Raw genomic sequence first — 25434 nt, forward strand, 5'->3', positions numbered from 1 at the left:
TCTTCATATATTGTATATCGCAGCTCCCACCAATGTGACATTATATTATGCAGATTGCTATTCATATATTGTATATCACAGCTTCCACCAATGTGACATTATATTTTGCAAGATTGCTCTTCATATATTGTACATCACAGCTTCCACCAATGTGACATCATATTATGCAAGATTGCTCTTCATATATTGTACATTACAGTTCCCACCAATGTGACATTATTTTATGCAGATTGCTATTCATATATTGTACATCACAGCTTCCACCAATGTGACATTATATTATGCAGATTGTTATTCATATATTGTACATCACAGCTTCCACCAATGTGTCATTATATTATGCAAGATTGCTCTTCATATATTGTACATCACAGCTTCCACCAATGTGACATTATATTATGCAGATTGATATTCATATATTGTACATCACAGCTTCCACCAATGTGACATTATATTATGCAAGATTGCTCTTCATATATTGTACATCACAGCTTCCACCAATGTAACATTATATTATGCAAGATTGCTATTCATATATTGTACATCACAGCTTCCACCAATGTGTCATTATATTATGCAGATTGCTCTTCATATATTGTACATCATAGCTTCCACCAATGTGACATTATATTATGCAAGATTGCTCTTCATATATTGTACATCACAGCTTCCACCAATGTAACATTATATTATGCAAGATTGCTATTCATATATTGTACATCACAGCTTCCACCAATGTGTCATTATATTATGCAAGATTGCTCTTCATATATTGTACATCACAGCTGCCAATGGGACATTACATTATGCTGATTGCTATTCATATATTGTACATCACAGCTTCCACCAATGTGACATTATATTATGCAAGATTGCTCTTCATATAATATACATCACAGCTTCCACCAATGTGACATTATATTATGCAAGATTGCTTTTCATATATTGTATATCGCAGCTCCCACCAATGTGACATTATATTATGCAGATTGCTATTCATATATTGTATATCACAGCTTCCACCAATGTGACATTATATTTTGCAAGATTGCTCTTCATATATTGTACATCACAGCTTCCACCAATGTGACATTATATTATGCAAGATTGCTCTTCATATATTGTACATCACAGCTGCCAATGGGACATTACATCATGCTGATTGCTATTCATATATTGTACATCACAGCTTCCACCAATGTGACATTATATTATGCAAGATTGCTCTTCATATGTTGTACATCACAGCTTCCACCAATGTGACATTATATTATGCAAGATTGCTCTTCATATATTGTACATCACAGCTTCCACCAATGTGACATTATATTATGCAGGTTGCTCTTCATATATTTTACATCACAACTTCCACCATAGTATCATTATATTATGCAGGTTGCTATTCATATATTGTACATCACAGCTTCTACCAATGTGTCATTATAATATGCAGATTGCTATTCATATATTGTACATCCCAGCTTTCACCAATGTGTCATTATATTACGCAGATTGCTATTCATATATTGTACATCCCAGCTTTCACCAATGTATCATTATATTATGCAGATTGCTCTTCATACATTTTACAATACAGCTTCCAGCAATATGTCATTACATTATGCAGATTGCTCTTCATATATTGTACATCACAGCTCCCACCAATGTGACATTATATTATGCAGATTGCTCTTCGTATATTGTACATCACAGCTTCCACTAATGTGACATTATATTATGCAAGATTGCTATTCATATATTGTACATCACAGCTACCACCAATGTGTCATTATATTATGCAAGATTGCTCTTCATATATTGTACATTACAGCTTCCACCAATGTGACATTATATTATGCAAGATTGCTATTCATATATTGTACATCACAGTTTCCATCAATGTGACATTATATTCTGCAAGATTGCTCTTCATATATTGTACATCACAGCTTCCACCAATGTGACATCATATTATGCAAGATTGCTCTTCATATATTGTACATCACAGCTTCCACCAATGTGACATTATATTATGCAGATTGCTCTTCATATATTGTACATCACAGCTTCCACCAATGTGTCATTATAATATGCAGATTGCTATTCATATATTGTACATCCCAGCTTTCACCAATGTGTCATTATATTATGCAGATTGCTATTCATATATTGTACATCCCAGCTTTCACTAATGTATCATTATATTATGCAGATTGCTCTTCATACATTTTACAATACAGCTTCCAGCAATGTGTCATTACATTATGCAGGTTGCTCTTCATATATTGTATCGGGAACATTTAGTTACAGTTATTGATTCGTATTTACTCGTATTCTTTCCGCATATATAGTACATCACAGCTCCCACCAATGTGACATTATATTATGCAAGATTGCTCTTCATATATTGTACATCACAGCTTCCACCAATGTAACATTATATTATGCAAGATTGCTATTCATATATTGTACATCCCAGCTTTCACCAATGTGTCATTATATTATGCAGATTGCTATTCATATATTGTTCATCCCAGCTTTCACCAACGTATCATTATATTATGCAGATTGGTCTTCATACATTTTACAATAGAGCTTCCACCAATGTGACATTATATTATGCTGATTGCTATTCATATATTGTACATCACAGCTTCCACCAATGTGACATTATATTATGCAAGATTGCTCTTCATATAATATACATCACAGCTTCCACCAATGTAACATTATATTATGCAGATTGCTATTCATATATTGTACATCACAGCTTCTACCAATGTGTCATTATAATATGCAGATTGCTATTCATATATTGTACATCCCAGCTTTCACCAATGTGTCATTATATTACGCAGATTGCTATTCATATATTGTACATCCCAGCTTTCACCAATGTATCATTATATTATGCAGCTTGGTCTTCATACATTTTACAATAGAGCTTCCACTAATGTGACATTATATTATGCAGATTGCTCTTCATATATTGTACATCACATCTTCCACCAATGTGACATTATATTATGCAGATTGCTCTTCATATATTGTACATCACAGCTTCCACCAATGTGACATTATATTATGCAAGATTGCTCTTCATATATTGTATATCGCAGCTCCCACCAATGTGACATTATATTATGCAGATTGCTATTCATATATTGTATATCACAGCTTCCACCAATGTGACATTATATTTTGCAAGATTGCTCTTCATATATTGTACATCACAGCTTCCACCAATGTGACATCATATTATGCAAGATTGCTCTTCATATATTGTACATTACAGTTCCCACCAATGTGACATTATTTTATGCAGATTGCTATTCATATATTGTACATCACAGCTTCCACCAATGTGACATTATATTATGCAGATTGTTATTCATATATTGTACATCACAGCTTCCACCAATGTGTCATTATATTATGCAAGATTGCTCTTCATATATTGTACATCACAGCTTCCACCAATGTGACATTATATTATGCAGATTGATATTCATATATTGTACATCACAGCTTCCACCAATGTGACATTATATTATGCAAGATTGCTCTTCATATATTGTACATCACAGCTTCCACCAATGTAACATTATATTATGCAAGATTGCTATTCATATATTGTACATCACAGCTTCCACCAATGTGTCATTATATTATGCAGATTGCTCTTCATATATTGTACATCATAGCTTCCACCAATGTGACATTATATTATGCAAGATTGCTCTTCATATATTGTACATCACAGCTTCCACCAATGTAACATTATATTATGCAAGATTGCTATTCATATATTGTACATCACAGCTTCCACCAATGTGTCATTATATTATGCAAGATTGCTCTTCATATATTGTACATCACAGCTGCCAATGGGACATTACATTATGCTGATTGCTATTCATATATTGTACATCACAGCTTCCACCAATGTGACATTATATTATGCAAGATTGCTCTTCATATAATATACATCACAGCTTCCACCAATGTGACATTATATTATGCAAGATTGCTTTTCATATATTGTATATCGCAGCTCCCACCAATGTGACATTATATTATGCAGATTGCTATTCATATATTGTATATCACAGCTTCCACCAATGTGACATTATATTTTGCAAGATTGCTCTTCATATATTGTACATCACAGCTTCCACCAATGTGACATTATATTATGCAAGATTGCTCTTCATATATTGTACATCACAGCTGCCAATGGGACATTACATTATGCTGATTGCTATTCATATATTGTACATCACAGCTTCCACCAATGTGACATTATATTATGCAAGATTGCTCTTCATATGTTGTACATCACAGCTTCCACCAATGTGACATTATATTATGCAAGATTGCTCTTCATATATTGTACATCACAGCTTCCACCAATGTGACATTATATTATGCAGGTTGCTCTTCATATATTTTACATCACAACTTCCACCATAGTATCATTATATTATGAAGGTTGCTATTCATATATTGTACATCACAGCTTCTACCAATGTGTCATTATAATATGCAGATTGCTATTCATATATTGTACATCCCAGCTTTCACCAATGTGTCATTATATTACGCAGATTGCTATTCATATATTGTACATCCCAGCTTTCACCAATGTATCATTATATTATGCAGATTGCTCTTCATACATTTTACAATACAGCTTCCAGCAATATGTCATTACATTATGCAGATTGCTCTTCATATATTGTACATCACAGCTCCCACCAATGTGACATTATATTATGCAGATTGCTCTTCGTATATTGTACATCACAGCTTCCACTAATGTGACATTATATTATGCAAGATTGCTATTCATATATTGTACATCACAGCTACCACCAATGTGTCATTATATTATGCAAGATTGCTCTTCATATATTGTACATTACAGCTTCCACCAATGTGACATTATATTATGCAAGATTGCTATTCATATATTGTACATCACAGTTTCCATCAATGTGACATTATATTCTGCAAGATTGCTCTTCATATATTGTACATCACAGCTTCCACCAATGTGACATTATATTATGCAGATTGCTCTTCATATATTGTACATCACAGCTTCCACCAATGTGTCATTATAATATGCAGATTGCTATTCATATATTGTACATCCCAGCTTTCACCAATGTGTCATTATATTATGCAGATTGCTATTCATATATTGTACATCCCAGCTTTCACTAATGTATCATTATATTATGCAGATTGCTCTTCATACATTTTACAATACAGCTTCCAGCAATGTGTCATTACATTATGCAGGTTGCTCTTCATATATTGTATCGGGAACATTTAGTTACAGTTATTGATTCGTATTTACTCGTATTCTTTCCGCATATATAGTACATCACAGCTCCCACCACTGTGACATTATATTATGCAGATTGCTCTTCATATATTGTACATCACAGCTTCCACCAATGTGACATTACATTAGGCAAGATTGCTCTTCATATATTGTATATCACAGCTTCCACCAATGTGACATTATATTATGCAGATTGCTCTTCATATATTGTATATCACAGCTTCCACCAATGTCACATTATATTATGCAGATTGCTCTTCATATATTGTACATAACAGCTTTCACCAATGTAACATTATATTATGCAAGATTGCTATTCATATATTGTACATCACAGCTGCCACCAATGTGTCATTATATTATGCAAGATTGCTCTTCATATATTGTACATCACAGCTGCCACCAATGGGACATTATATTATGATGATTGCTATTCATGTATTGTACATCACAGCTTACACCAATGTGACATTATGTTATGCAAGATTGCTCTTCATATAATGTACATCACAGCTTCCACCAATGTTACATAATATTATGCAGATTGCTCTTCATATATTGTACATCACAGCTTCCGCCAATGTGACATTACATTATGCAAGATTTCTCTTCATATATTGTACATCACAGCTTCCACCAATGTTACATTATATTATGCAAGATAGCTCTTCATATATTGTACATCACAGCTTCCACCAATGTGACATTATATTATGCAGGTTGCTCTTCATATATTGTACATCACAGCTTCCACCAATGTATCATTATATTATGCAGGTTGCTATTCATATATTGTGCATCACAGCTTCCACCAATGTGTCATTATCATATGCAGATTGCTATTCATATATTGTACATCCCAGCTTTCACCAATGTGTCATTATATTACGCAGATTGCTATTCATATATTGTACATCCCAGCTTTCACCAATGTATCATTATATTATGCAGATTGCTCTTCATATATTGTACATCACAGCTCCCACCAATGTGACATTATATTATGCAGATTGCTCTTCGTATATTGTACATCACAGCTTCCACTAATGTGACATTATATTATGCAAGATTGCTATTCATATATTGTACATCACAGCTACCACCAATGTGTTATTATATTATGCAAGATTGCTCTTCATATATTGTACATTACAGCTTCCACCAATGTGACATTATATTATGCAGATTGCTATTCATATATTGTACATCACAGCTTCCACCAATGTGACATTATATTATGCAAGATTGCTATTCATATATTGTACATCACAGCTTCCACCAATGTGACATTATATTCTGCAAGATTGCTCTTCATATACTGTACATCACAGCTTCCACCAATGTGACATTATATTATGCAAGATTGCTCTTCATATATTGTACATCACAGCTTCCACCAATGTGACATTATATTATGCAGATTGCTCTTCATATATTGTACATCACAGCTTCCACCAATGTGTCATTATAATATGCAGATTGCTATTCATATATTGTACATGCCAGCTTTCACCAATGTGTCATTATATTATGCAGATTGCTATTCATATATTGTACATCCCAGCTTTCACCAATGTATCATTATATTATGCAGATTGCTCTTCATACATTTTACAATACAGCTTCCAGCAATGTGTCATTACATTATGCAGATTGCTCTTCATATATTGTATCGGGAACATTTAGTTACAGTTATTGATTCGTATTTACTCGTATTCTTTCCGCATATATAGTACATCACAGCTCCCACCAATGTGACATCATATTATGCAGATTGCTCTTCATATATTGTACATCACAGCTTCCACCAATGTGACATTACATTATGCAAGATTGCTCTTCATATATTGTATATCACAGCTTCCACCAATGTGACATTATAATATGCAGATTGCTCTTCATATATTGTATATCATAGCTTCCACCAATGTAACATTATATTATGCAAGATTGCTCTTCATATAATGTACATCACACCTTCCACCAATGTGTCATTATATTATGCAGATTGCTCTTCATATATTGTACATAACAGCTTTCACCAATGTGACATTATATTATGCAAGATTGCTTTATATATTGTACATCACAGCTCCCACCAATGTATCATTTATATTATGCAGATTGCTCTTCATATATTGTACATCACAGCTTTCACTAATGTGACATTATATTATGCAAGATTGCTCTTCATATATTGTACATCACAGCTCCCACTAATGTGTCATTATATTATGCAAGATTGCTCTTCATATATTGTACATCACAGCTCCCACCAATGTGACATTATATTATGCAAGATTGCTCTTCATATATTGTACATCACAGCTCCCACTAATGTGTCATTATATTATGCAAGATTGCTCTTCATATATTGTACATCACAGCTCCCACCAATGTGAAATTATATTCTGCAAGATTGCTCTTCATACATTGTACATAACAGCTTTCACCAATGTGACATTTTATTATGCAGATTGCTCTTCATATATTGTACATCACAGCTCCCACCAATGTGTCATTATATTATGCAGATTGCTCTTCATATATTGTATATCGCAGCTTCCACCAATGTGACATTATATTATGCAGATTGCTCTTCATATATTGTACATCACAGCTTCCACCAACGTGACATTATATTATGCAGATTGCTATTCATATATTGTATATCGCAGCTTCCACCAATGTGACATTATATTATGCAGATTGCTCTTCATATATTGTATATCACAGCTTCCACCAATGTGACAATATATTATGCAGATTGCTCTTCATATATTGTATATCACAGCTTCCACCAATGTGACATTATATTTTGCAAGATTGCTCTTCATATATTGTACATCACAGCTCTCATCAATGTGTCATTATATTATGCAGATTGCTCTTCATATTTTGTACATAACAGCTTCCACCAATGTGATATTATATTATGCAAGATTGCTCTTCCTATATTGTACATCCCAGCTTTTACCCAAGTAACATTTTACTTGGACGTTTAATTAATATATGTTCCATGATTTGTTTTAGACATGGTTGCTATACCGCAGTTCTTAGCTGGTGCTATGGAGAATTGGGGGTTGGTTTTGTACAGTGAAGTTGCTATGATTTATGATGAAGAGGTTAACACACCAAGCCGAAAGGAAGTCGTAGCAACTATAGTTTCACATGAACTCGGGCACATGGTGAGTTTCTATTATAGTGGCCAAATATATATCACTGTGTTATTCATAGCGCCCTTTCCAGCAAAAACTAATTTATTTATTATTTGATTGGGTAATTTTAGTGGTTTGGTAATCTTGTAACAATGGACTGGTGGAACCATATTTGGCTGAACGAAGGCTTTGCGACATTCAATGAATACGTCGGAGCTGATTTCGTGGAACCAACATGGCAAATGGTAACATCTTAATTCAATTTCATATTATTTCATAGCTACTCTGAAATGCCCGTTCGTGCCGGATTTGTACTGTGGTTATTCCCACTGACATTAGGACGTGTTCTAGCTTCTTTCTTACTTTGATTTAATACAGTGGGACCAATTCCTGATATCAGCAATGGACTCTGCTTTTACTGCTGATTCTCGGTCGACTACATCAAAACCGTTGATCAGAGAAGCAGGGTGGAATTTACTTGAAATGTTTGATACAATCACATACAGTAAGGTAAAGTTGACGCTGTTTTAATACGTACAACACTAATTAATACACTAATTAAGAATATGCCGATCGGGATTCCCATCTTTTACACAAAAACATAACAGTGCGTCTGGAAAATTATGTGTCACATTCTGTTTAATATAATAGGCAATATGACTTGGAATAGCATGGGTGAGAAAGTATAAAAACATAGAAGGATTTGGAAAACATGGTATGAGTTTCAAGAATAATGAGGTAGAACATGGACCAAATTGTATTAAGAGAACACCGAATGCAGTAGGGTAATAACGAGAAGAATTTGTGATGAAGTTGTAGAACATGAAATTAGGTAGAAGAACATAAAATGATTTCGAAAAAAACATGAAATTTAAAAAAAAAATAGAATGCGTTCGGATAACAAGGAATTAAGTGATAAAATAAGTAATGTAGTGGTAGAAAATTGACGTCTAATAGGAAAAAATGGAATGGAGTATGTTAGTGGTAAACGAATATGTAATAAAGTAAGAAAATATAGAATGGAGAAAGAGAACATGAAATAGGATAAAACGAAATAAACTCCATTGAAAGGAGTCAGGACGATATTCATTGAAGCGGAAAACATTAAATGGTGTACTAGAATATGGAATGAATTAAGGGAATATAGAATGACGTAAAGAGAATTCGGAATGCAGTTGTAAAACATAGATGTTTAATGTAATAGGAGTATGGGAATAAGTACAAACATAAGATATATATGACATGGAGTTGGAGAACGTGGAATGAAATAGATGAAGATAGAAATAATAGGAGAGTATGAAACAAAATAAGATAACATTGAATGAAATAACGTGATCGAGTGAGAGAATATCTTTTGTAGTAGGAAGTCATGAATATGTCAGGAGAGAGATGTAGGAGGTAAGACTGAAGTAACAGAAAGTATGTAGAAGACCATGGAATGAATTAGGATAAATTATAATTAAGTAGGCTATGAAGTATGGATTGTTTGGATATAACTAAGTTGGAACATGGAATGAAGTAGGTGCACATAAGAAGAAGTATGTGATCATGCAATGAAGTAGGTGATCATGGAATAAAGTGGTTGATTATGGAATAAAGTAGATGAACATGGAATGAAGTTGGTGAACATGGAATGAAGTAGCTGGTCATGGAATGAAGTAGGTGAACATAGAATGAAGAGGTGATCATATAATGAAGAGGTGATAAAGGAATGAAGAGGTGATCGAGGAATGAAGTAGGTGAACGAGAATGAAGTAGATGATCATGGAATGATCGTGGAATGAACTAGCTGATCGTGGAATGAAGTAGGTGGTCATGGAATGAAGTGGGTGATCATGGAGTGAAGTAGATAAACATGGAATGAAGTAGGTGATCATGGAGTGAAGTAGGTGATCGTGGAATGAAGTAGGTGATTATGGACTGAAGTAGGTGAACATGGAATGAAGTAGGTGAACATGGAATGAAGTAGGTGGTCATGGAATGAAGTGGGTGGTCATGGAATTGAGTAGGTGAACATGGAATGAAGTAGGTGAACATGGAATGAAGTAAGTGAACATGGAATGAAGTAGGTGGTCATGGAATGAAGTGGGTGATCATGGAATTGAGTAGGTGAACATGGAATGAAGTAGGTGAACATGGAATGAAGTAAGTGAACATGGAATGAAGTAGGTGGTCATGGAATGAAGTGGGTGATCATGGAATTGAGTAGGTGAACATGGAATGAAGTAGGTGATCATGGAATGAAATAGGTGATCATGGAATGAAGTGGGTGAACATGGAATGAAGTAAGATAACGTGAAATAGCGTAGGAGAATATGCAATTAATTACAGGCAAACGAACATTTCCATGACAGCATGCAACATGAGATTCAAACATGCTGACTACTCAACCATACTAACTGACCCAAATAGTATAGCTCTAAATAGCGTGTAGTGAACACGCAGAAATACACAATGAATATATACAACACAACAACTATACACTTATAAAGCCTAGTATTCACGATTTAATACGAACCACTCAGATTATGATTATTCGCGGGTACAAATAATGTCCACCACCAGAGACTGTCGGCTGAGTGAAGAACATGGAATGCATTATGAAAGCATGAAAAAATTAGACGAGCACGAAATGTAAAAGAACATGTAATTAGGTTGACACATTGGAACATGAATGAAAATGTAAAACAAAATGAAGCTGTAGAATGGGAAATAAAGTAAGAGGACAAAAAACGAAAAAAAAATTAAATGAAGTTAGGGAATATGAAATGAACTAGGAGAAGGAGAGTGAATAGTGTCAAGTGAATAACACAGTGTATCTATATAACAACCTATGTATGATAGAATTATTTGCTGTATTGATTCTTGGTAGCATTGATTTTATACTGGCAAAGTCGGGACTTTTTTTTCATTTTACAAAAATAAATATAATTAATTGTCAATTTAGCCTTTTTAACGTGACTGCGAAAACTAGCCAGGCTTCGAAAGAAATCCCCACTGAAAACCGGAGCGGAATTACTTTGGTGATTATGCTAATTAAAAGATGTTGACTAGTATTGACAACGAATCAGAGTGCAGCTGTATACATCATCTCTTATCTATGTTAATGTTTGTGTCCTTTCACTTCTGAGGTCCCGGCGACTACTTATATACATTAGACATTTAAATCAACTTGTTTTTAGTAAACATGGATGAAAGTATCGCCTTCGCACTCAGAAAATTAAAGTATCCATCTATGCGATTTGATCGAATCAACCTTTAAAAGGTCACGTTTAGTTTTTCACACACCGACTTATGAATAATCAACGATATCATGAATAATTAATAGCAGTAAAATACCCACAGATTCGTCCAGTCGGGATTTCTTTAGCGGTCAGGTTAGTTTTCGTGATCACGCTAAAAGGGAATAAAAGAACAATTAATTATTTCTTTTTGTAAAACAAAAAAGAAGTCCCGACTTTGCCAGTCTACATTGATTTGGATGGACCCATCAACCATTAAAACGAGATATTAGCATAATATAATATCTTTCCTATCCCAGTTAACTGAACTTATTGATTTGAGATATTTTGAAAACGTCTCCTGTTACATATCACACCGGCGTTAGAATTATCTAATTCACCATTTTCATACCTATCTTTAAGGGTGGCAGCATCGTTCGTCAATTGGCATCTTTTCTAAGTGATGACGTTATATCAAGAGGCATTAACGACTACCTGACAATCCATTCATATAACAATGTAGTAACTGATGACTTATGGAATGCATTAACAGCGGTATGTTTACATAACAATAGAGATAACATTAATGATATTTAATTTATATATTTGCCCTTCATCAGTATTATATGTCGTTTTAGGCTGACCTTGGTCATAGGAACACTAATGTGAAGATGGTGATGGATACATGGACTCTACAAGCAGGTCACCCAGTTGTCACAGTAAATCGAACAGATGCAGACAATGCTGTAGCTACACAGCGATACTTTATGATGGATCCACATGATTTTTATGATGCGAAATACGACCACATGGGGTATTACACCACTAAATATGTATGACGAATATGGCACATATTTCTTATGATTCATTTGAATATCAACTTTAACATTGTTTGTCTTCTTCCTAGATACACATGGTATGTCCCGTTGACATTAACGCATGGAGGAAATCCTGATTTTGTGGATTTTTCCCTACAGTGGTTGAATGCTAACAGTACAGGTATGCTGTCCCATTATTATCAGTAGAAACAAGTCGGTTCACGTTAATGATCACGACATTATGTTTTGTCATGCACTTATTGCTGCTATGTGATTCCAATATGGTTTATGTAACTGAATCATTATTTGTTGATGACTTAGCAAATCTTGACTTGAGCAACGTTGATGCAAATGACTGGATACTGGTTAATGTCAATAAGTTGGCTTTCTATCGTGTAAATTACGATGACGAGAACTGGAAGAGACTATCAGAACAATTAAAGGACAATCACGAGGTACACTGTTCGTTTAAAAAATGCCCATAATATCGAATATCAACATGTTTACACATTTGGCAACATTGTGACTTCTAAAAACTATATATATATGTTTCTCTAGGTGATAAACCCAAGTTCAAGAGCATCCATAATGGATGATGCGTTCAAGATATCCCAGCCTGGTCACACAGATCACGTCAACGCCCTCCGATTAACAGAATACATGGACAAAGAAGTTGAATACGTAGCATGGGACATAGTTATTGGAAACATTGACTTCACACATAACGCACTACTGCGGACGGCAGAGTTTGGACTTTTTGAGGTAGGACAATTCTATTGTCAATAATATGACCATGTTTAATCATACATGACATGGGGCCCCACGTTATCCGTTTTATACAAATTGTGAAGTTCATATATTTGAACGTAATATGTCAGTTTTATACACCACTCTCAGCAATGCCGTTAAAGTGTTCATTCATATTTTAATTGATTCTGTTTAGTTGTACTGGCGTACTCAAATCACACCACTTTATGAGACACTGGGATGGGATTTTTTACTTGGTGATCATCTTGACTAGTGAGTACAATTGTAACATTTATTTTTATTATCTACAACATCTTACTGCACTTTGTATGCCACCTCTAACCATACTTGTATGTAATGCAATCCAGGTAGATGTTGTTTGATTTAGCCATGCCAGTGCCATGCACATTAACCATACATATATACACATAGCACATAGCATGACATGCAGCACAGGGTATCCTATAGTCATAACTATGTGTTCCTTACAAGTACGAATACGAGGCGCGGAATGTAAATTTATTATTTTGTGTATACTAGAAGAAAACGTGCTAATAATTCAAAATTACGTACGTATTGGAGGCCGTGGCGTGTGTGTTTTAAAATGATGTGTGCATTTTAAAAAAACGGCGTGACTGTGCGTTTTAATGGTATGTGCTTTAAAAAATCATGTGTGTATATTAAATGGCGTGGGTGTTTTAAAAAACGTGTTTTTTTTTTTTTATAAATGATGTGTGAATTAAAAATGATGCGTGTCTTAAAATGACGTGTGTGTTTTACAATTATGTGTATTTAAAAAAAAACGTGTGTGTTTAAAAGGACATGTGTATTTTAAAAATAATGTGCGTTTAAAAACATAACGTGTGTGTAAAAACGATGCGTGTGTTTAAAAACGACGTTTGTGTTTTTAAAAATGATGCGTGTGTTTAAAAACGACGTGCGTGTTTTTAAAAATGGCGTGTGTTTAAACGACGTGCGTGTTATAAAATGACGTGTGTGTTTTTAAAAATCGCGTGTGTTTAAAAGTGATGTGTGTGTTTAAAAACGACGTGTGTGTTTTTAAAAATGGCGTGTGTTTAAAAATGACGTGTGTGTTTTTAAAAATGACGTGTGTGTTTAAAAATGACGTGTGTGTTTAAAAATGACGTGTGTGTTTTTAAAAATGACGTGTATGTTAAAAACGACGTGTGCGTTAAAAAATGACGTGTGTGTTTTTAAAAATGGCGTGTGTGTGGTCGAATGATAATTTCGTGTGTGTAAAAAGAAAAAAACGCGTGAATTAACTTATTTACGCCTGTGGGGGCGCTGTATTACGAGGCGCGGAATGTAAATTTATTTTTTGTGTATCCTCGGGGGCGGAGCTACGTCACGGATGTTCTACGTTGCTAAGACGCGCACCACTGTACCACGTATTTCTATGGGCTTTGTGCGCGCTGCTGTGGAACACCGGTGGAGCCGGTGAAAACTCGAGAAAACAACACAAACTCAACTTTGAAGTAATCCTGAACAACCAAATTCATATATGTTACACACGTAGGGCTAATCTTGTTACATTGTTCAGGGGACTCTCAACAACCATCGCAAAGTACCGTTTTCTGCGAGTTTTTGGTCTTTGTTTTCACCGCGAGGGTTGCCAGGCGGTAGAAAATGCCCGGATGTCCGCCCCCCGAGGATACTAGATGAAAACGTACAAATAATTCAAAATTACGTATGTATTTACGAGGCGCGGAATGTAAATTTATTATTTTGTGTATACTAGAAGAAAACGTGCTAATAATTCAAAATTACGTACGTATTGGAGGCCGTGGCGTGTGTGTTTTAAAATGATGTGTGCATTTTAAAAAAACGGCGTGACTGTGCGTTTTAATGGTATGTGCTTTAAAAAATCATGTGTGTATGGAGTGGCGTGGGTGTTTTAAAAAACGTGTATTTTAAAAATGATGTGTGAGTTTTTAAAAATGGCGTGTGTTTAAAAATGACGTGCGTGTTTAAAAATGACGCGTGTTTAAAAACGACGTGCGTGTTAAAAAATGATGTGTGTGTTTTTAAAAATGCCGTGTGTTTAAAAATGACGTGTGTGTTTTAAAATGACGTGTGTGTTTTTAAAAATGACGTGTGTGTTAAAAACGACGTGTGTGTTTAAAAATGACGTGTGTGTTTTTAAAAATGACGTGTGTGTTTAAAAATGATGTGTGTGTTTTAAAATGACGTGTGTGTTTTTAAAAATGACGTGTGTGTTAAAAACAACGTGTGTTTAAAAATGACGTGTGTGTTTTTTAAAATGGCGTGTGTGAGGTCGAATGAAAATTACGTGTGTAAAAAGAAAAAAAACGCGTGCATTAACTTATTTACGCCTGTGGGGGCGCTGTTTTGAATGATTTTTTTTTCGTGTGTGAGTGCAAAAAAACGCGTGCGTTAACCTTATTACGCCTGTGGGGGCGCAATTTGAGAGATTTATTTCATGTGTGTGTTAAAAAAATCGCGTGCATTAACCTATTCACGCCTGTGGAGGCGTCGTCTCAAGTGGTAGCCATTTTTGTTTGTGGATTTCTATAACGTCAATAAGATACGTAAAAAGGAACTTGTCCAGCACGAGCGTTTTATTCATTTTGCCCTATAAACTTACCGACACTGTGTATACCTCAGAGACCTGGTGATTTATTCGTGTGGTTGGTTGCTAAAGACAATGCGTGGACGTCTGGTACAATGGGGCAGAACAAAGTACTCATACTGGTCTCATAGGCGCTGGGAGGTAGGGAAGCGTTCACACCATGACACCGAAATTGTCCGAAAATAACACGATTTTCAAAATTGTATTTCGATCCATTTCACACAACTCAAGCATGATATCGGTAGAAACAATCGATCGACTGTTATTATATGAGTGGTAGGCAAATGTACCGACGACGCACAGTCACGCCGTTTTTTTAAAAATGCACACATCATTTTAAAACACACACGCCACGGCCTCCAATACGTACGTAATTTTGAATTATTAGTACGTTTTCTTCTAGTATACACAAAATAATAAATTTACATTCCGCGCCTCGTATTACGTACCCGTTATGTGTTCTATTTATCATTGTACATTAGAAAGTATGTTATTATCCAGCCAGTCAACATCGTCTGTTTATTGCTCACTGTGAATAATCTTTTCTTTTTATCCAAACATATTACTAAATGTACAACGTCACAAGTATAACTAATTTGTTGAAAATGGAAAAAAAAAACAATATCATAAATTGCTGGACACAAATCTCATAGAGGAAATTTACAAATCCGAAAAAAACAATACAAATGTCTGACAACAACCCGGTAAAATTTCATTTCTTTCATTATAATAATGTAGTGTGACGAATGACTTCTGATCAGTGAAACTATCATTTTTGGTGAAAGTATTTGTTTTTAAGTAAACTCATTGCACATAATGTTGGGAAACAATCTCCATGACCTAACGACACACCAAGTCATCAAAGTAAAATGCTGTTAAGGTTTGTCTATATTTGTGCTTTTCAAGTTTTCAAAGAATCAATGCTATTGATACAGCCTGTTTATATGGAAATGACGATTGTGTTCAGCAATCCCTTGCACAATACAGAAGTTGGATGGAAACCGGAAATAATACGTAAGTATAGACAGTGTATGTACAATACCCGATGAAAATATCGACAATGTTCACGACACATCAACCACCTGTCTTCATTGCATAAACAATCCATGACACATAAACATTTATTTTTACTGTAGTAATCCATGACATGTCACTCACTTGTTTGTTTCCACTATATAAACCAGAGTTAAGACAACCCATAGCACAAAGTGGTCCGAATTTAATAATTTTAAATTTTAATATAAGTGTAATACAAAATGGATCAATCATGTAAAATTGACATATAAATTAATTCATGAACAGCACCTCGTTTATAGTACAGTGACATATTAAGTTAGTAATCATAATCAATGGATAGGATGGTGTATTGTATAATATTATGCTACATTTGATTACAGTATCAGAGACGAGGTTCGGTCAACTGTTTATTGTACATCTATAAAACACGGGGATGTTGAAGAATGGGAATTTGCATACAACAAGGCTATTGAGAGATTTGCGCCAGTAACTGAGGCCAACAGGCTTCGGTCAGCAATGGGATGCACGGAGAAAGCGTGGTTATTAGAACGGTGAGTAGTGAAACAAGAAAACAGTCTGTGATACATCTGATACATACTGCATAATACATTCCATGGTATATGAATGATGCAGACCACACATTGCATTTCTACAGTATATGTATACATATGACACATCACATTTCTATCTATGATACAGACACAGTCACTTGGGGGCTGAAAATTAATTACATACTAATTTAAAAAAAAAAATCTTCCGGAAGTTTTTTTTTTTTTAATTAGTATTTAATTAATTTTCAGCCCCCCAAGTGACAGTGGATACAGACCACTCATCCTATTCCCATGGTTTACAGACCACACACCACAATTCTAAGATCTATTTATGATATACACAACACATCCAATTTCCATAGTCTATCTATGATACAAACCACACACCCCATTTTCATGGTCTATTTATGATATAGAGCACACAGCCCAGTTCCATGGTCTAGTCATGATACAGACCACAAATCCCATTTCCATGGTATATTTATGATACAGACCACAAATCACATTTCCTTGTTCCATTTATGATACAGATCACACATCACATTTTCATGGTCTATTTATGATATAGATCACGTCACATTTCCATGGTCTATTTATGATATAGACCATACATCCCATTCCCATGGTCTATTTAAGCAATAACCCCCGCCGAAGGCAGGTATACCACGAGATATTGCACAATTCACGACATATATGCACGAGCCGCAGGCTCGTGCATATATGTCGTGAATTGTGCAATATCAAGTGGTATACCCAACTTCGGCGGGGGTTATTGCTATTATATTATACCAGTATATTGACAAATCGATAAATCTTTATTTACTTTCATCTACTGAAAGATCATGATTATGGCCCTTGAACATGAATATTTATAAGAATAGTATGTAGTTGTACGCTGAATGCATACAAAAATTACATGCGCAACACAGTTCAAATTGAATACAAACTAATTTTTATTCCACATGAAAAAAAACACATCCACGTTGAATAGAGCAGCGTAAACACACAAATTAGCATAACAAAGGATGACCTTTCTGACCTTTTACTGACGCACAACGCGATTTGAAATACAGGGTCGTGTACAGTTTGGATCATTTAAACAACGGATTTTCCACGTTTTCATTCCGGTTTTTGTACAATTTGGACTGTAATTTGCCCATTGAAAGAACAGTTGTGAAATAAACCGGTTTTGTGACTCATCATACTACTTGTAACTGTGTATATTTGACGTTCAGCGGTACGCGGCGGGACGAGGTGTATCATGTACGGCGACCGGCACAGCGACCTCAGTTCAAACATCTGACCTGGATACCTTTGGTATAACCAAAGTTTTGTGACAGTATGACTGACAAGTTTTGTCGTTGTTCTGGGGTAAGTTTGATGGTGTAAGATCGGATTTTCACATCGTTTTTGTGACACGTACATGATATGCCTTGTCTCAACTAAGGCCGAAAGACTTTGCACGCCGTCGCTCCAATACAGTGGTTGGTGTACACTCGGCACAAATCTGTAGCTTTCGAAATTACCTTCATCATCTCCTGTAATTTATTCACCCATAGTGAAGAATTGCAATACCATATATCGTCGTTGAATCCTGCGTTGTCCCGTGCTTTTTGAAACAGATGACAATTACCCGGGTGCACTGCAATTTTGTCAGCTGCCGCTACCGGACACCGGTTGTTATTAGTGGCAAACTGGCATACATTTTCGCCTGTGACTCCTAGTTTTTTTGCATTTTTATGTCATTAAATCCCTCAATTATATCTTGTACTTAAAGATCATGTTTTCTTTGTTGGAAGTTCGCAATCCATCTCAAAGTAACAGCACTGAGAACATAGCGTTCTGGCGTTCGTGTCGGCACCTCACGGTGTTAAGGAACGGTGGTTTAGGTTTGCGTGGCGAACGACAATCACCCTACGACCGACGCTCACAACTTGGATCCCACCATTAACAAAAAGCAATATTATAGTTATATAACTTTTCAGATGTTTTTAATTCAGTTTTTTTTTTCAATGTTCTTCTAAAATTCAACCACTATATTTACCTAAAAATCAAATAATACCGGTTTTATGCATTTTCGTATTAAACCTGTAGTCAATTCATGTTCCAGGGCCACTTGGTTTAGCCGTGCATTATCAGCCAATATACCATGGATTGCATATGCAAATTTTTTGTTTGGACTAATCAAATCAATGGATTAACACCATCAATATACTGGTATAATATAATTATAATATAGACCATACATCCCATGTCCATGGTCTATTTATGATATAGACCATACATCCCATTTCCATGGTCTATTTATAATACAGACCACACATCACATTTCAATGGTTTATTTATGATACAGGCCATACATCCCATTTCCATGGTCTATTTATAATATAGACCATACATCCCATTTCCATGGTTTATTTATGATACAGACCATACATCCCACTTCTATGGTCTATTTATGATACAGACCACACATCACATTTCAATGGTTTATTTATGATACAGGCCACATATCCCATTTCCATGGTCTATGATATAGACCACACGTCACATTTCCATGGCCTATTTATGATACAGACCACACATTCCATTTCCATGGTCTATTTATGATGCAGACTACACATCACATTTCCATTGTCTATCTATGATACAGACCACACATCCCATTTCTGTGGTCTATTTATGATACAGATCACACATCCTATTTCCATGGTCTATTTATGATATAGACCACACGTCCAGTTTCCATGGTCTATTCATGATACAGACCACACATCCCATTTCCATGGTCTATTTATGATATAGACCTCACATCCAAATTCCATGTTCAAAATACAAGATCACAACATCATATTGGTATATACATTGTACAATGTATGTGTAAATGTGAAAACAAAAGACTTTTCTATCTTCATACTACATTTCAGATATTTGGAAGATGATAACTTTGCAATATCTGGCACTTTATCGGACATCAGGGATAAATCTTCTACCGGCTATTCAGTTGCTTGGGAATTTACCATGGAAAACTTTGACAAACTTGGGTTAGTCTTTATTTACAGCCATTTTACAACTTTCAATATGCAATTTTAACAAATGAAACAATAAGTTAATGTGTCCTTTCATCTTGGCATGTTTTCTTTAGATTGTCGTACAACACAGTATGGGACTTTCAGACTATTATGAATACTGACTATGACCTCAAACAGGTATGTACATTTACTGATGTAAACAACTGCCATGTATTGTAGCAACAAACCACTGATGTATTTAAACTAATATTTATATCTTTTCAAGTTAACGGCTTTCAGTGTAAATCATCATGATATGGCCGAAGATGATGCAAGAGACTACTATGAGGCTGTAGAAACAGTTGAAAAAAACATTGTTTGGATGAACAGAAATAAACAAAGTATTAAAGAATGGCTATTGGAAGTGACAAGTACCATGAAACATAGTGTACCTACGGACGGTGAACGTCACGTGCCAAAGCCTGATTCATCTGGATTGTATATACAGTATGATGGTTTGATACAAGATGGTCATATAAATGGGAAAAGAGTGCCTCTAACATCTGAGGCAATGCTGCAATTAGTTCATGAACACTAATATATCTAGTTGTTCTGTAATGTTAAGATACAAGATACATTTAAAATACAAGTATGTAATATTCAATTTTGCTGCAATCTGCAAATGATAGCTTCTTGGCCACAAGCCTGAATAAATAGCAACTGACCAGCAAAGTGTCTGTTCACCATATAGGATGCATTTTATTCAAATGATTTCCAAGATAATTATTATCACAAATAGTTCTGAAATTATTATTGTGCATCTTCCAAATAACTACTGAGGTGTTCTGTCAACCCAGATATCTGGCAATTGTTTTTAAACACATGTTTGAGTAAAGTGCTTCAATGGAACCTGCAGTTGGGCAGAGATGTCAATTTCATAAACTAATCATATGGCATGTCACAAACATGCATAACAAGTGATCTGAAACGATGCCTCTTGTATTTAATTTTCAATGTACATATGAAATATTGCTAATTCACAAAGTCCATGCCAATCAAAATAAGCAATTGCATTACATAGCCAATGTGAGTTGACAAGGTTAAGAAATATATAATGTTTTAACATGAACAGTCAGATAATGTCAGAGACACAACTCCAGAAATGCGTTCACTGAAACAAAATGGCCACCAGTCAGCCATTCGATCTGAGAAACAATATGATGTACATTAAGGTTCCATAAAGTTCCATGTTTGAACAAAATCTGTTATGCACGAGAGAGATCCATACCTGGAGTCTCAGAAATGGTTGATTTTGATGAATTTTTAATATTCTGGCATCCAGAATTTTGAATTGAAATGTCAAATGAGTACATGTACCACATGATGCATATCTAAAATTAGCAAATGTCATGTCTAAGATACATCTTTGGTACCAAATTTGTTAAAACAAAATGACCACGAGGCAGCCATTTTGAATCCAATCTAAAAAACAAAATCACTTGCATTTGATGAATTTTCATTACAAAAATGGTCACCATTCGGCCATCTTGAATCTGGTCATGAAACAACTGTCTCCCAAAATATGTGATGTATTTATGAAGTTTGCTTCTCATCCACAAAATAAAATGTAGCAGTTAAAAATGTTTCCTATTAAGATTATTCAATAACACAACAAGATCTATGTCCAAAGTTTAACATTTAGTACATTCAAAAATTGACTAAACATAAGAAAATTATATTCAATCTATTATTTTATACTGATGAGATTTAATTTTATTACTCGCTGTATGGACAAAGTCAGAAACAGGGGCTTATGGTTTAGTCTGTGTGTCGAATTGTACCTGTGTCTCACACTGATTCTCTTCAAATTTTACACATAGCTAGTACCTTGTCTGGCATATGCATTGATTTTGTAATCCAGCCATTTTGAATCGAAAGATACTTTTCTGGACACAATTAGGCTGATTTATTTCAAACTTGGTAGTTTATATATTTTGATTCAAACAGCCGACTGGTGGCCATTTTTTTTAATACACTGTACAAGCACTGTATTGATGTTCTTGAATTATTTTTCGGTTAATAAATTAATCAACTTGATGTGAAAACAAACTTTCAAAAACATTTGAATTATTTAATAATAAAGTTGTGCAATTCTAGTCTTGCTTTCTATTTGAATTTCCTGTCAAGTATTTTCATTCAGTTGAGTTGAATATACATTTGTATGTACTGACATATTGTAATAGTTGAAGAAATAAAATAGCAAATATTGTATCTTCCATACTAAGAGTATCGGTAGTGGTCATCCATACAGGCAAATCAAATTTAACAATTATCTATGAGCTTTGTGTAACACTTGATCACATGATTTATATTGGTTTACAAAACAATTGATAATGTCAGTTTTGTTTACCCATCAAGGACTCCTCCCCAAAATGGGTTGATTTGGACTTGGGCATAATCAGAATATCGTACATCATTTATTAAACCCAGTTATTGTGAGACTAATGCCTGAGATCATAACAATTGTTCAAGTCATTTATTTTTATGTCATAACAGAATAGAACAAGTCATTGTCAATGACACGTCCCCGTTCCGTTCATATTTGAGTGACATATACATTCAAAGCAGATCATGACCGAAATGCACCTGCATATGTACAACACATTGTGCTAAATCTGAACAAAATCCATCCATGCATGACTGAGATCCGGTTCTGGAATTGTGAAAATACGTGATTTTGATGCATTTTCGGCCTTAAAATGGCCATCATTCCGCTATTGTTAAGCAGATCATGAAACAAATGCACATATCTATTTGTGACATGATGTACCATGTGTGTGTGAAGTTTGAACTTGATCAATCCAGACATGTCTTGGATACGAATCCAGAACTGAATTCTTTAACAAAATGGCCGCCAGTCGGCCATTTCGAACTTGATCCGAAAAAAAAAGACGTGCATCAAGGTCCTATTATGTTTAATGTATGTACCAAATTTGAACAAAATCCATCCATGCATAACTGAGATACGGGTCCGGAATGGTGAAAATGTGCGATTTCAATGCATTTTCGGCCTTAAAGCGGCCGCCATTTGGCTATCGTTAATGAGATCATGAAACAAATGCACATACATATTTGTGACATGATGTACCTTGTGTGTGTGAAGTTTGAACTTGATCAATCCAGACATGTCTCGGATACGGATCCAGAACTGAATTCTTTAAAACAAAATGGCCGCCAGTCGGCTATTTCGAACTTGATCCGAAAAAAAAAATGACGTGCATCAAGGTCCTATTATGTTTAATGTATGTACCAAATTTGAATGAAATCCGTCCATGCATAACTGAGATCTGGGTCCGGAATGGTGAAAATGTGCGATTTCAATGCATTTTCGGCCTTAAAGCGGCCCCCATTTGGCTATCGTTAATGAGATCATGAAACAAATGCACATACATATTTGTGACATGATGTACCTTGTGTGTGTGAAGTTTGAACTTGATCAATCCAGACATGTCTCAGATACGGATCCAGAACTGAATTCTTTAAAACAAAATGGCCGCCAGTCGGCTATTTCGAACTTGATCCGAAAAAAATAATGACGTGCATCAAGGTCCTATTATGTTTAATGTATGTACCAAATTTGAATGAAATCCGTCCATGCATAACTGAGATCCGGGTCCGGAATGGTGAAAATGTGCGATTTCAATGCATTTTCGGCCTTAAAGTGGCCGCCATTTGGCTATCGTTAATGAGATCATGAAACAAATGCACATACATATTTGTGACATGATGTACCTTGTGTGTGTGAAGTTTGAACTCGATCAATCCAAGCATGTCTCAGATACGGATCCAGAACTGAATTCTTTAAAACAAAATGGCCGCCAGTCGGCCATTTCGAACCCGATCCAAAAAAAAAAATGACGTGCATCAAGGTCCTATTATGTTTAATGTATGTACCAAATTTGAACAAAATCCGTCCATGCATAACTGAGATCCGGGTCCGGAATGGTGAAAATGTGCGATTTTGAGGCATTTTCGGCCTTAAAATGGCCGCTATTCGGCTATCGTTAATCGGATCATGAAAAAAATGCATGTGCATATGTCCCATATAATGTGTGATGTATGAGTGAAGTTTGAACTTAATCGGTCCATGCATGTTCGAGATACAGGTGATCACGGACGGACGCACACAGGGCAAAACATAAGTCCCCGTTTTCGGACTGCGTCCGAACGGGGACTAATAACCACACTGCCACAAAGTAGATTTGAACATTTATTTGTTTTCTTGCATTAAACAAATTTATCTTTAACATAGATATCTTCAGGAGCAACTGTGTTTGAAAGCAACTCCTCTTCTATGCTCTGCAATGACCAATTGTGCTCAGTAATCTGCAAGGCTTCCCATTCAGCCTACAAGAAAACATTATCAATTGCATAGAATATAATTATATATGCAATAATATGGTAATCACCATTCTGCTTTTGACTGATGCTAAGAAACTATGTGTTAGATGTCTGAAAAGGGTTGCTTTCTGTCATTTATATTTTCATACAAAAAATTTGTGGTACATATATGCAATTCTAATAGAGTAAACTGTAAATCTACTGGCTACATGTTATGACAAAAATGGGTGATGGTGATAACAATTTACTTAGGTGCTCAAATGATGTAACTGATACTTAGTGTTAAGCAAGGCTGACACTTACACGACATTTGGCTATTTTGGGGCACGAACTGAGAGGCTCCCGCACTGTTCACAACAAGTTCACAAATAGTTCACGAATGCGTGCCCATCAGTATCCACATTGACACAAACTGGCACGACGAGTTCACGCACAGTTTGCGCATAGTTTACGCACTTCCCTTATTGGCACAACAAATTTGCACAATTCATACAGGCCTCCCTAACTCCTGGTCATTTTTGGATTTGCTTTGTTTTAGGCATGTTG

General features: G+C 35.2%; 2 protein-coding genes across 2 annotated transcripts in view; one reads left to right on the plus strand and one right to left on the minus strand.

Annotated features, from left to right (window-relative positions):
• LOC102803660 (aminopeptidase N-like) overlaps positions 1-22771 on the plus strand; it is a 104530-nt gene extending 81759 nt beyond the window's left edge. The window contains exons 4-17 of the mRNA XM_085496638.1: positions 8387-8541; positions 8643-8756; positions 8890-9021; positions 12156-12287; positions 12371-12546; positions 12640-12731; positions 12872-13005; positions 13109-13312; positions 13494-13570; positions 16815-16922; positions 17306-17476; positions 20404-20520; positions 20622-20685; positions 20774-22771. Coding sequence (XP_085352764.1) covers positions 8387-8541; positions 8643-8756; positions 8890-9021; positions 12156-12287; positions 12371-12546; positions 12640-12731; positions 12872-13005; positions 13109-13312; positions 13494-13570; positions 16815-16922; positions 17306-17476; positions 20404-20520; positions 20622-20685; positions 20774-21085 — 1988 coding nt within the window. The 3' untranslated portion in view covers positions 21086-22771. The remainder of the gene's footprint in view (positions 1-8386; positions 8542-8642; positions 8757-8889; positions 9022-12155; positions 12288-12370; positions 12547-12639; positions 12732-12871; positions 13006-13108; positions 13313-13493; positions 13571-16814; positions 16923-17305; positions 17477-20403; positions 20521-20621; positions 20686-20773) is intronic.
• Positions 22772-24744: 1973 nt separating this feature from the next.
• The window catches only part of LOC100372785 (uncharacterized), a 34423-nt gene continuing 33733 nt past the window's right edge, over positions 24745-25434 (minus strand). Inside the window, exon 8 of the mRNA XM_085496685.1 lies at positions 24745-24894. Coding sequence (XP_085352811.1) covers positions 24775-24894 — 120 coding nt within the window. The 3' untranslated portion in view covers positions 24745-24774. The remainder of the gene's footprint in view (positions 24895-25434) is intronic.

Source organism: Saccoglossus kowalevskii, chromosome 3 (genome assembly GCF_978046115.1).
Source record: "Saccoglossus kowalevskii chromosome 3, keSacKowa6.1, whole genome shotgun sequence".
Taxonomy (NCBI): domain Eukaryota; kingdom Metazoa; phylum Hemichordata; class Enteropneusta; family Harrimaniidae; genus Saccoglossus; species Saccoglossus kowalevskii.